The sequence below is a fragment of the Lissotriton helveticus genome, chromosome 12, assembly GCF_964261635.1.
Source record: "Lissotriton helveticus chromosome 12, aLisHel1.1, whole genome shotgun sequence".
In the NCBI taxonomy this organism is placed as follows: domain Eukaryota; kingdom Metazoa; phylum Chordata; class Amphibia; order Caudata; family Salamandridae; genus Lissotriton; species Lissotriton helveticus.
Genome location: NC_136073.1, coordinates 42,490,159 through 42,502,907, shown reverse-complemented (window position 1 = coordinate 42,502,907; position 12,749 = coordinate 42,490,159). Strand labels below are relative to the sequence as shown.

Sequence of the window (12,749 nt, the reverse complement as noted above, 5' to 3'; positions counted from 1 at the left end):
CGACTGACACCACCTACCTACACGCAGGGGTACTGCTAAGAAAAAATTCTCTGGATCCAGTCTGACGCCTGGGGTTAATTCTAAGTTAAGGAATCTATAACTGATAGTCTCATTCAGATATTACTCAATTTAGGGACGTTAAGTTAAGGTTGGGACCAACGGGTCCCTTCCTTGGGGTAGGTACACCCCCTATTATGCCACCCTCCAGTGGGAGGGGAGCATATGATTCACTCTGGGTGGCTGGGGCCCTCCCCAATCAGAGTTGTGCTTCACCTCGCCTACCCCACCTAAGGGATGGAGTTGGCAAAGGTGGGCACACCTCCCTTTCTCACTTGGTTTTCCTGCCCGAAAGGGTGGTCAGAACCGGTGGGGCCAGTTGCTGGGAGCAGCAAGGGCCTGGGGAAGCTCACAAAGGCGACAAGCCTTTGAAGCTTCCCCTTCGTGGACCCTGCCCATCCTGGGGAAGGTGGCTTGGCACCTCGTACCAGGATGTGCATTGTTTCAGCCCCCCCCCCCCCCCGAGAGCAGCAGGCTCTCGACCCAGGGGTCCAGAAACATGTCTGGTGGTGGCAGCCACTCAGTCTGGACACTAGTGTTCGGTCGTTTTTCAGGGGGCATCTTTAAAATGCCCTAATTATGCATTTTTCATTAAATCCCACACTGGCATCAGTGTGGGTTTTATGTGCTGGGAAGTTGGGTACTGTGGAGTTTGTAATGACCAACTCTCAGCACCATATACTCTTAATGGCATTACTGCACTTACAATGTCTAAGAATTGACCTTGACACTGTAGGGGTACAGGGCTCATGCACCTGTACCCTCACCACTTGGATAGTGCACCCAGCTAGAGGGGTGGCTGACCTATACCAGGGCAGTGAGTTGTAGGCACGGCACACAGGGGTGTGTGCCATGTTGACTTCAATTTGTTCTGCACCAAAACACACAGCCCGCAAAGGCAGTATGCATGTGTGTTAAGGTACAGGACCTCTAAGGGTGGCACAATAAGTGCTACAGCCCTTAGAGGCCTTCCCTGGCCACAGTGGCATTGGTACCTGTGGTTCCATTAAAGAGCGACTGACCTGTGACCAAAGGGTGCCGATTGGGTTTTCATTTCAATGCAATTTTAGGGAAACCTAGGCCTTGGGTACCTGTTTGGCAGGAGCCCAGGGCAGACTCAGGCAAAGCACACAGCAGTCCAGCAAAAAGTGGGTGCAACCATGCAAAAAGAGGGCACTTTCTTACAGGATTCTACTGCCATCTTCCGGCAAGACTGAGTGAAGGTCATGAGCATGGAGATCTTACAATGTCTTCATCCTGACAACCTTCTGCATAGAAGTCCTGCTGCTCTTCTTCATGAGGCTTTGGTGGGGGGGGGGGGGGGCATGGGGGATGATGATGATTGGGGGACACTTTGGCATATACATCTTCTTGAGTCTTGACCTCCATGGATCTTGTTGGCACGCAAAACCTCCTGCGACACTTAAAGTCCCTCTTCTTTTGCAAGAGACCCGCCATTTTGGCTTACAGTGTCTGTGGCATTTTCCCTTTTCAGTGTAGCTGCTGCTAACTCTCTCCGTCAGTCTCCATTACCTTTTGACATCAAGCCCGTTTGAGGGTTTAGCTCCTACAGTGTCCTGTTTTTACCTGTGAGGTAGGTCCTTCCTTTACTGTCCTTGCTTGATAAACAGAGGCCTCATAGAGAGCTGTTCCTGCAACAACTATCTTTATATAGTGTGCCCACCTTTGATTTTCCTCTTGCTTCAGGGTCTTGGGCTGAAACTCCGCACATAATGCAGCTTTAGTTGTTTGGCAGGCAGAGGTTACAGGCCTTGTGGGTGTCCTACACAAACTTCTGGTGTCACTTGGGGAAGAGTATTATCTATCTCCCTCAACAGTTGAGGGTTCTACATTCTCTGACCGTGTGGGCGAGTTCCTCCAGACAATCATGTTGTAGTATTCAGTGCGTGTCTGATCTGAAGTTCATTACTTTACTCTCCAGGTTGAGATTTTTACAGAATGTTGTTGCTTTTGTCAATCATTTGTCGGTGGATCGATTCTCTTGATCCTACTGGAGCTCGTCTGCTTGCTTATAAAACAGTGGAAAATAACCTGAAGTTAGCGACCACACCCATGGGCTTCCAGAGAGTACACCAGATGTCAAAGGGAAGAACATACCATTCAATGGTCAACATTGTCTTTTCTCTGGGGCGTGGGGGTGTACTTCTGTTGATGAATACTACACAGCATGAGAATTCAGAAAGCATACTGCATAGTTGTAGAGCCCCTGGATTTTTTCACCTCTATACAGAATGAATATGCTACTTACCAGTATGCATCTGTTCTTGGCATGTAGGGCTGCTAACATTCATATCTATAGCATAGATCGCCGCCTAGTGTTGGGTCCGGATGATTGCACATTGTTGTCCTGGAAGAGTCTTCGAAGTATCACGAGATAGGTGGCTCCTCCCCTGGACTACAGTGCGCATGGGCATTGACTCCATCTCCAGATTGTTTTTAGCCATTGTGGCAGAGATGGAGTTTAACCGTGTAAGCGATGGCCATGCTAGAGATTAAATGCAAGAAAAGTCTGCAGCCGCTACGGGCGCCGGGGAGGAGGGCGGGCGATATGAATTTTAGCAGCCCTACATGCCAAGAACAGATGCATACTGGTAAGTAGCATATTCAGTTCGAGGCATGTGGGCTGCTAAATTCATATCTATAGCATAGAATACATAGCAGTCCCTCCATTAACGGCGGCCGCCCGTGCCAGCTGCAGAAGTCTGAAAAAGCGTTTTAAGAACAGCCTGTCCTACAGTTGCCTGCTGTTTGGAATGCACATCTACACAGTAATGTTTGGTAAACGTATGTGGTGTAGACCATGTGGCTGCCCTACAAATGTCTTCCAAAGGAATGTTACCTAGGAATGCCATGGAGGCCCCCAACTTGCGTGTGGAGTGTGCCTTGGGGGGGACCGTTAAAGTGCGCTTAGCCTTCTGATAGCAAATCTGAATACACTTAACGATCCACCTGGACATTCCTGCTTTGGAAATGGGGTTGCCTTTATGCTGGGCTGCGAAGGCAACAAAGAGTTGCTGTGTCTTTCTAAAAGGTTGTGTTCTGTCAATATAGTACATAAGCGCTCTTTTGACATCAAGCGTATGGAGCATCCTTTCTGCTACCGTTTCCCGGTTTGGAAAGAAAGCGGGCAGTTCGATGGTTTGATTGACATGAAACTGCGACACCACCTTCGGGAGAAATTTGGGGTTAGTGCGCAGCACCACCCTGTTTGAATGAATTTGTATAAATGGCTCTTGAATTGTGAGCGCCTGTAGCTCACTAACACGTCTTAGAGACGTTATGGCAATGAGAAAAGCCACTTTCCATGTGAGGAACTGAATCTCACATGAATGCAGAGGTTCAAATGGGGGACCCATCAATCTGGTGAGCACCACATTGAGGTTCCACACAGGAGCTGGCGGGATCCTGGGAGGGATGACCCGCTTCAGCCCTTCCAGGAATGCTTTAATGGCAGGCACCCTGAAGACAGAGAGATGCTGCCTGTTTTGGAGATAAGCCGCTATGGGGGATAAGTGTATCCGAATGGAAGCGTATGCTAGATTGCATTTGTAAAGATGCAACAAATAGCAGATGATATTAGGAATGGATGCATCGAGCGGGTTGATAGCGTGCTCTGTACAGTAGATGACAAACCACTTCCATTTCGCTGCATAGCAAGCTCTGGTAGTGGGCTTCCTTGCCTCCCGGATGATGTCCATGCATTCAGGGGGCAAATCAAGGTAGCCAAACTAAGACCTCAGGAGCCAGATCGCCAGATTGAACTGCTGCGGATCTGGATGCTGAATGTCGCCACGGTTCTGCGTTAAGAGCCGGGGTGTGAGGTGCAGTCTTTGATGCGGTACCACGGAGAGTTCGAGGAACGTGGTGTACCATGGTTGTCGCGCCCACGTTGGAGCAACTAGGATGAGCGTCAGCGAGTGTTACTTCAGCTTTCTTGCCACCAGCGGAATAAGAGGCGCTGGGGGAAAAGCATACGCAAATCTGCCTGACAAGTTCATCCATATCGCATTGCCCTGCGATAGTGGGTGAGGGAACCTGGCGGCAAAGCTTTGGCATTTTGCGTTTTCCTCCGTGGCAAACAGGTTTATCTCTGGATGACCCCACTGCTGGAAGTACGGGCGGAGTACTGATGGATGTAACTCCCAGTCGTGCATCTGGTGGCTGTACCTGCTGAGCAGATCCGCCATCTGATTGTCCGTGCCCGGGAGGTGTTCCGCCATGAGGAAGATGTTCCTCTGAATGGCCCACTTCCACATGCTCTGAGCCAGATGAGACAACTGTGGAAAGTGCGTACCTCCCTGCTTTTGAATGTAGTACATGGCTGTCATGTTGTCCGTCCGGATCAACACGACTTTGTTGCACAGATGTACTTTGAAGGACTTGAGAGCCATGAAGATTGCCATCAGCTCTAAGTAGTTGATGTGCATCTTCCTTTGTTGCGTTGTCCATAGTCCCTGCACTGTGTAGTGGAGCACATGAGCCCCCCACCCCTGGAGAGATGCGTCCGTCGTTAGTGTAATCTGTGTCACAGGCTCTTGGAACGGTCGGCCCTTGCAAAGGTTGAGTGGATTCCACCAATGCAGAGAGCTGTATGCCCGACCCAAACACTAGGTCGTTCAACTGTCCTTGAGCCTGAGTCCACTGATGCGCCAAGCATTCTTGAAGCGGACGCAAATGGAGCCTTGCGTGCGGGACTATGAAAATGCAGGAGGCCATCATGCCTATCAACTGCATGAACACTCTCGCTGGGAGTGAGTGTTGCGGTCTGAACTTTTGGATCAGCGACTGGATGTTGTCGATCCTCACTGGGTTTGGCTGAGCTGTGGCAGCCAGAGTATTGATCGTCGCGCCCAAATACTGCCGCACATGGGCCGGCTGAAGGTGCGACTTCGGGTAGTTCAGTGAAAATCCTAGACTGTGAAGGAGGTGAATGGTGTGGGACATATCTGCGGCGCACTGCTGGGCTGACTTTGCCTGAACGAGTCAGTCGTCCAGATAAGGGTAGACATGTATACTTTGTCTCCGGAGGTGGGCCGCCACCGTCGCCAGACATTTTGTGAACACTCTGGGAGCAGTGGTCACTCCGAAGGGGAGTACCTTGAACTGGTAATGCCGGTTTTGGATGGTGAACCGGAGGTACTTTCTGTGGGATGGGTGGAGTGGTATGTGAAAGTAAGCATCCTTGAGGTCCAAGGTTGCGAGGAAGTCTCCCCGTTGTAGCAAGGGAAGAACCTGCTGCAGTGTCAACATGTGGAAGTGTTCTGAAAGAATGTACTGGTTCAAGGGGCGGAGGTCTAGAATCGGTCTGAGTGAACCGTCCTTTTTTGGGATTAAGAAGTACAGGGAATAAACCCCTGTGCCTTCTTCCTCCACTGGCACAAGCTCTATTGCCTCTTTTTGCAGCATCACCAGAACCTCCTGCTGCAATAAGTGCAAGTGCTCTGCTGACATAGGACGGTGTTTTGGGGGTATGTTTGGTGGGGTGGATGTCAGCTCCGAACTGGATAAGTTGCCTGACCCACCGGTATGTGGTGATGGACTTCCAGACTGGCAGGAACTGTTGGAGTCTCCCCCCGACAGGTGTTGGATGGTCGGGGGGCAGTGACAGGGAGTCACTGTTTGTTGGCGGCAGAGGAACGGGAACTGTTGTTGCCTCTGCCTCTACCCTTGGCACTGTTTCCTCTGTATCCACCTCTGCCCTGCTTGCTGTAGGAGGATTGCGCACCACTTTTAGTGAATGGCGTCTGCTGCGACATGTGCCCTCTGTTAACACCTCGATTGCCTGAGCGACGAAAAGTGTTCCCTCTAAATTGTTGTGACTGGAGAGCTCCCATGGACTTGGCAGTCTCGGTATCTTTTTTGATCTTCTCCAGGGTGGTGTCCACCTCTGGACCAAATAACTTGTCTGGATTAACGGGCTGGTTGAGGATAGTAGTCTGTATCTCTGGCTTGAATCCGGAGATGCGGAGCCATGCCTGACGCCTCAACATCACACTAGTGTTGATCGCTCTCGCTGCTGTGTCCGCAACATCCAGCGCACACTTTATAGCAGCGTTGGAGATGAGCTTCCCCTCCTGGATAAGCATTTCAGCTCCCTCTTTAAATTGGTCTGGGAGGTGTTGTAACAGCTGCTCTAGGGTGTCATAGTGTGCCCTATCGTATCTGGCCAACAGAGCCTGCGTGTTTGAGATGCGCCATATGTTGGCCGCCTGAGCTGCTACCCTCTTCCCAGATGCCTCCAGCACTTTTGACTCTTTGTCTGGGGGAGGAGCTTCACCCGTGATTTGGGAGTTCGCCCTCTTGCGGGCATTAGAGACCACCAAAGAGCCCAAAGGCAACGGGCTCCTTATGTAGGTCGGGTCGCCAGGTGCCGGTCTGTATTTCTTCTCAATGCGAGGGTTGACAACCCTTGATCTTGTGGGTTCCTTGAAAATGTCTGCCGCATGCTTAAGGACCCCTTTCAACATTGGGGGAGTTTTGACAGTTTTTTCAGCAGTAGAGAAAGTGTCAAAAAGGAAGTCCACCTCCACGGGGTCAGCATGCATTTCCACTTTATGGTTTGTAGCTGCCCTTTCAATTAAGGCATTAAATGCCGCAGAATCTTCAGTGGGAGACGGTTTGACGTTATAAACCTGAGGATCCTGGACCGTCTGCTGGTCCCCTTGATCACCTGTGTCCATCCATGAGTCCTGTTGCTCATCAGGCTCTGTATGAGCAGGAAAATTGTACTCCTCATCCTGCTCCCCTTCATCCCCATCAGAGTATGTGGGTGAAGGTGTTGCACTCTTCCTAGGCTGAGGCAGAATCTGCTCAACTAGAACTGGTGTTTCTGGTGCAGGCTTCTTTCGTTTCAGAGGAATTGTAAACGACTCTAAAGGCTGTGAAGGTATTTTCCTCTTGTATAGCGTGAGTTTCCTGGTGTCGGCATCGATGAAATGCTCCGACCGTTCTTCAACTAAAGGGTGTCGATGACCCAAAGTTCCAGCCGGGTAAGTTGACTTCGACACAGTGTCCTTGGGCACCGACCGCGGTGCAAAGGCCTTTGGCGCCACCTTAGGCGGCAACGTATAGTGGATCGGCGCCGAGGTGGGCTTCGGTGGGTCCGCCGGCTTTGGTGCGGAAGGAGTCTTCGGTTCCGATGCCAAAGCCTTGTCCTTAAGGCGCTTGAGGGAGTCCGAGACCTGCTTCGTAAAGGAAGCGGACGGTTTCGTCGACCAGACTGATGTCCTCGGTCCGCCCCCAGGGGAAGACCCGAGCGTGGATGACTTGTGTTTGTCCCGTCGAGGCGCAGGAGCACCCTTGACTGGTGCGCTTCGATCACTGTCCACGGCCGCAGACGTCTATGCCGAAGGCTTCGGATCGACAGGTTTTCCTTTAGGAGTCACGACCCCAGACCTTGGCTCTGCGCCCTTGACTGACTTTGCTTCTACGGGCCCTTTGGTCTTTGGCGCGACAGACTGTCCCGATGTAGGCTCGACAGCCTTCTTGGAGGTCGGCTTGTCCGCCTTGGATGACACCGGCTCGACGGCCTTCTTCGAGCTTGGCTCCTTGACCACCTTCGGCACCTTTGCCTGGTCGACAGCTTTCATCGGTTTGGAGGCCCCCGAAGACGACGGCGTCGGTGGTGGAGCAGACGTCTTCGGTTTCGATGGCGTGTCGGCCATCTTTGTTTTCGTCGATACCGAGGGTTTCAGTTTCGGTTTCGATTTCAATAATGGCGGCTCCGCGGAGGTCTCCGTAGCCGGGCCGGAAGGCGGGGCCGTGGAGTGAGGAATAAGGTCTTGGGTAAGGCCGCGTGGCGATCCCGCGACCTGAGCCTTTGTAAGAGTACGAACGGGGCATAGCTCTTCCTCCGAGCTATCTTCCATGGCCCCATATGCTTCGTCGTCGTCCCCTACCCTCGACGAGTTCCTCAATGTCTTGACTGTGGATGTCCGCTCCGTAGTCGGACTCGACCTCCACCAGTGTAGGGGAAATCTGCAGGTGACGCACTTGCTCGTCTGCTTCGGGGTCGTCAAAGATGTCCACCGGTGCCGGAGCCGATCGCTGGGCCTCAAGGCGCGCCACGCGCCGAAGCTTGATCGTCTTCTTCGATCGAAATCTGGAACAGGCCATACAGTTGGCCTCGTCGTGGTCCGGCGACAGGCACTTGTTGCACACAGGATGGACGTCAATGTGTGGGTACTTGGATCCACACACGGGACATTTCTTGAACGGACTCCGCTCCATGCCGTCGAAGTCTTGCCGCGTCGACTAGGCCCCGATCACCGAAGAGTCAAACGACCCCCCGGATATCAGACTCCACGAGCTGGAAGATATACAGGACCGAACGCGAACAATACCGACGGTGCAAAGAAGGCCTTTTGGCCTTGAAAATGTTCTATCACGATTCCGAACAGGAGACGTCGAAATCACATCCGAACCCAATGGCGGAAAAAAACAATCTGGGGATGGAGTCGATGCCCATGCGCACTGTAGTCCAGGGGAGGAGCCACCTATCTCGTGATACTTCGAAGACTCTTCCAGGACAACAATGTGCAATCATCCGGACCCAACACTAGGCGGCGATCTATGCTATAGATATGAATTTAGCAGCCCACATGCCTCGAACCAGTATTTCTTGAACAGGTCCCAGTCTTAACATATAGCAAGCACACTGTTGTGCCCATGTAGTCTTTTCCTGGAGATGCACTGCACAGCCTACTTCCTACACAAAGTGGTGAGGGGTAATATTCATTATACCTGCTAAGAAACACTGTCACCTCTCTCAAAATAAACATTGCTATGCTAAAAATGCTCAATTCCACACACGCATATGTGAAGTACCTTTAGGGACATGAAAGCCCCTGATGAGTCAAAGGTCCCCATTTCCTCATCTTCATCATCCATGCACCATTCAGGCAAACCATCCTTGTCATCTTCAAAACTGTCACTATTTGCTCGATTCCTCCTTTGACCACGTTCATCTTCCTTATCCCGGAATTCAAAGTCAAACTTTTTCCGCAAACCTCCATGTTCTCTCCAGCCTGCAGAACGAGGAGCATCTGAAGGACAAAGGGGAAAGGAGATTTAACACAGAAATGAAATGCTCATAGTAGCAAATCCATGTCTTTTTAACAGTACTCCCTAAAGTAATGCTGGTTACTTGTGAAATGCAACAGAGGAAAACAAACACTCCTGCATTTAATAACTGAGGACCCACAGAATATTAAAATGATTAGGTTACTTTCCCTGTAAACATCTGTTCTTGGAATGTAGGGCTCTAGATTCACATGTATTGCATACTCCTGCCATCTAGTGTTGGGTACGGATGTTTGCAAGTTGCTTTTCTTCAAAGTGGTCTTTTCCAGTCACAAGGTAAGGTGACTCCTCCTTTCGGTGATAGTGCGCAAGGGCATGAACTCCATTGTTAGATTATTTTCCCGCAAGAGGGTGAGAATGGAGTAAGTGTAGCACGGAGATGTCCATGCATATATAATGTGAATACTAATAACTGCAACAGCCATCGGTGTCCGGGGAGGAGGGAGGGCCATGTGAATCTACAGCTCTACATGCCAAGAACAGATGCTTACTGGGTAACAATCTGTTTGAAGCATGTGTGCTGTAGATACACATGCTTTGCATAGACTATATAGCAGTACCCTCCAAAAGTGGTGGCTAACCAGTGGGTTTTGCAGTTGTTTGAAAGAGTGTTTTCAGTGCTGCCTGTCTGACATTAGCCTGTTGACGTGCTAACACATCTACACAATAGTGTTTTGTAAATGTGTGTGGCATACACTATGTAGCTGTCTTACAATTATCAGCTATGGGAATGGACCTAAAAAGGCCAGAGATGCTCCTATTTTGCGAGTAGAATGTGCTCTGGGAGGTACTGTTAGATTTCTTTTCGCTTTAATGTAGCAAGTTTGAATACATTTGACAATCCGTCTCGAAATGCCAGATTTTGAGATTGGCTTTCCTTCATGAGGAGGTGCAATAGCAACAAAAAGTTGATTTATTTTGCGAAAATCTTTTGTCCTATCAATGTACTACAATAAAGCTCTTGACATCAAGTGTGTGTAGAGCCCTCTCTGCTACAGAATCAGGTTGAAGAAAGAATACAGGTAACAACTGATTGATTGATGGGAAAAGCAGATGTGAGAAGTTGGCCTGATATATGATGCTCACTAGTTCTAGTGATCACCTTGTATCAGTCCAAACAACCCTTATGGTGATTGGTTGTAAGTCAACCTTATAGACCAGCTATCCTAATGGTAGCATGGACAAAGCAGTCTTAGGCTAAACTCTTTTGGCATGTGAAGCCAGCTGTTTTACCACAATATAACCCCTTGAATACCAGATGAAAGGACACCACATGGAATATGCTACTTACCAGTATGCATCTGTTCTTGGCATAGAGGGCTTCAGAGTGGTACATTTATGAATAGATCGCCATCTGGTGTTGGGCTCGGATGATTGCACTTGTTTTTCCTCTGGAGAAGTCTTTGTCGTCATCGATGACTCCTCCTCTAGGTGTTAGTGCGCATGGGCATCGGCTCCATCCTTAGATTGTTTTGCCATAGTAGGGTTAGATGGAGTAGTGTAGTATAATACATAAAGATATGCCCATGTAAGTGTATCTAAATAAGATAATGTTGGGACAGACACTGGTTTCCGGGGAGGCAGGGAGGGCATGTACCACTCTGCAGCCCTCTATGCCAAGAACAGATGCATACTGGTAAGTAGCATATTCCGTTCGAGGCATATGGGCTGCAGATGGTATATTTATGAATAGATTATACAGCAGTTACCTCCCTAGCGGTGGTCAACCGTGTCTGTCGCAACTGTTTGAAATAGAGTTTTTAATACAGCTTGGCCCACTCTGGCTTGTTGTGTAGCCTGCACATCAACACAGTAGTGCTTTGTAAAGGTATGTGGTGTAGACCAAGTTGCTGCTCTACATATGTCATCTAGGGGAATGTTTCCTAAGAATGCCATAGATGCTCCTAGCTTACGTATAGAATGAGCTCTAGGAGGAACAGTTAATGTTCTCTTTGCTTTTATGTAACATATTTGTATACATCTTACAATCCATCTAGCGATGCCTGCTTTAGAGATAGGATTGCCCTTATGTGTTGGGGAAAATGCTACAAATAGTTGTTTAGTTTTCCTGAAATTTTGTGTCCTTTCTATGTAGTACAAAATGGCCCTTTTGACAACTAGTGTATGTAGGGCCCTTTCTGCTACCGTCTGTGGATTTGGGAAAAAGACTGGTAGTTCCACGGGTTGATTGATGTGAAATGCTGAAATTACTTTAGGCAAGAACTTTGGGTTTGTTCTAAGAACCACTTTATTCTGATGTAATTGTAGGAATGGTTCTTGTATTGTCAATGCCTGTAATTCACTTACTCTCCTGAGTGAGATAATGGCTATAAGAAAGGCCACCTTCCATGTAAGGAATTGTATTTCACACCTATGCATAGGTTTGAAAGGTGGTCCCATTAGTCTGGTGAGTACTACGTTGAGGTTCCAGACCGGGGAAGGTAGTAATCTTGGTGGAATGACTCTTCAGGCCTTCCAAGAAGGCTTTTATCGCTGGGAGGTACTGTTAGATTTCTTTTCGCTTTAATGTAGCAAGTTTGAATACATTTGACAATCCGTCTCGAAATGCCAGATTTTGAGATTGGCTTTCCTTCATGAGGAGGTGCAATAGCAACAAAAAGTTGATTTATTTTGCGAAAATCTTTTGTCCTATCAATGTACTACAATAAAGCTCTTGACATCAAGTGTGTGTAGAGCCCTCTCTGCTACAGAATCAGGTTGAAGAAAGAATACAGGTAACAACTGATTGATTGATGGGAAAAGCAGATGTGAGAAGTTGGCCTGATATATGATGCTCACTAGTTCTAGTGATCACCTTGTATCAGTCCAAACAACCCTTATGGTGATTGGTTGTAAGTCAACCTTATAGACCAGCTATCCTAATGGTAGCATGGACAAAGCAGTCTTAGGCTAAACTCTTTTGGCATGTGAAGCCAGCTGTTTTACCACAATATAACCCCTTGAATACCAGATGAAAGGACACCACATGGAATATGCTACTTACCAGTATGCATCTGTTCTTGGCATAGAGGGCTTCAGAGTGGTACATTTATGAATAGATCGCCATCTGGTGTTGGGCTCGGATGATTGCACTTGTTTTTCCTCTGGAGAAGTCTTTGTCGTCATCGATGACTCCTCCTCTAGGTGTTAGTGCGCATGGGCATCGGCTCCATCCTTAGATTGTTTTGCCATAGTAGGGTTAGATGGAGTAGTGTAGTATAATACATAAAGATATGCCCATGTAAGTGTATCTAAATAAGATAATGTTGGGACAGACACTGGTTTCCGGGGAGGCAGGGAGGGCATGTACCACTCTGCAGCCCTCTATGCCAAGAACAGATGCATACTGGTAAGTAGCATATTCCGTTCGAGGCATATGGGCTGCAGATGGTATATTTATGAATAGATTATACAGGGATATGTGCTGCCTGTTTTGTAGGTACGCTGCTATAGCTGCTAGATGTACTCTGATAGATGTGTACGCGAGATTACATTGCTGTAAGTGTAGTAAGTAGCAAATAATCTACTTTGTTGATACGTCCAGAGGGTTGATATTAGTGGTACAGTATATAGCAAACCTCTTCCACTTA

At 48.7% G+C, this 12,749-nt stretch overlaps 1 protein-coding gene across 1 annotated transcript in view; it reads right to left on the bottom strand.

Moving 5' to 3' along the window:
- GIGYF1 (GRB10 interacting GYF protein 1) overlaps positions 1-12,749 on the bottom strand; it is a 1,662,840-nt gene that overhangs the window by 1,043,031 nt on the left and 607,060 nt on the right. Inside the window, exon 11 of the mRNA XM_078668650.1 lies at positions 8,905-9,122. Within this exon, the coding sequence (XP_078524776.1) occupies positions 8,905-9,122 (218 nt within the window). The remainder of the gene's footprint in view (positions 1-8,904; positions 9,123-12,749) is intronic.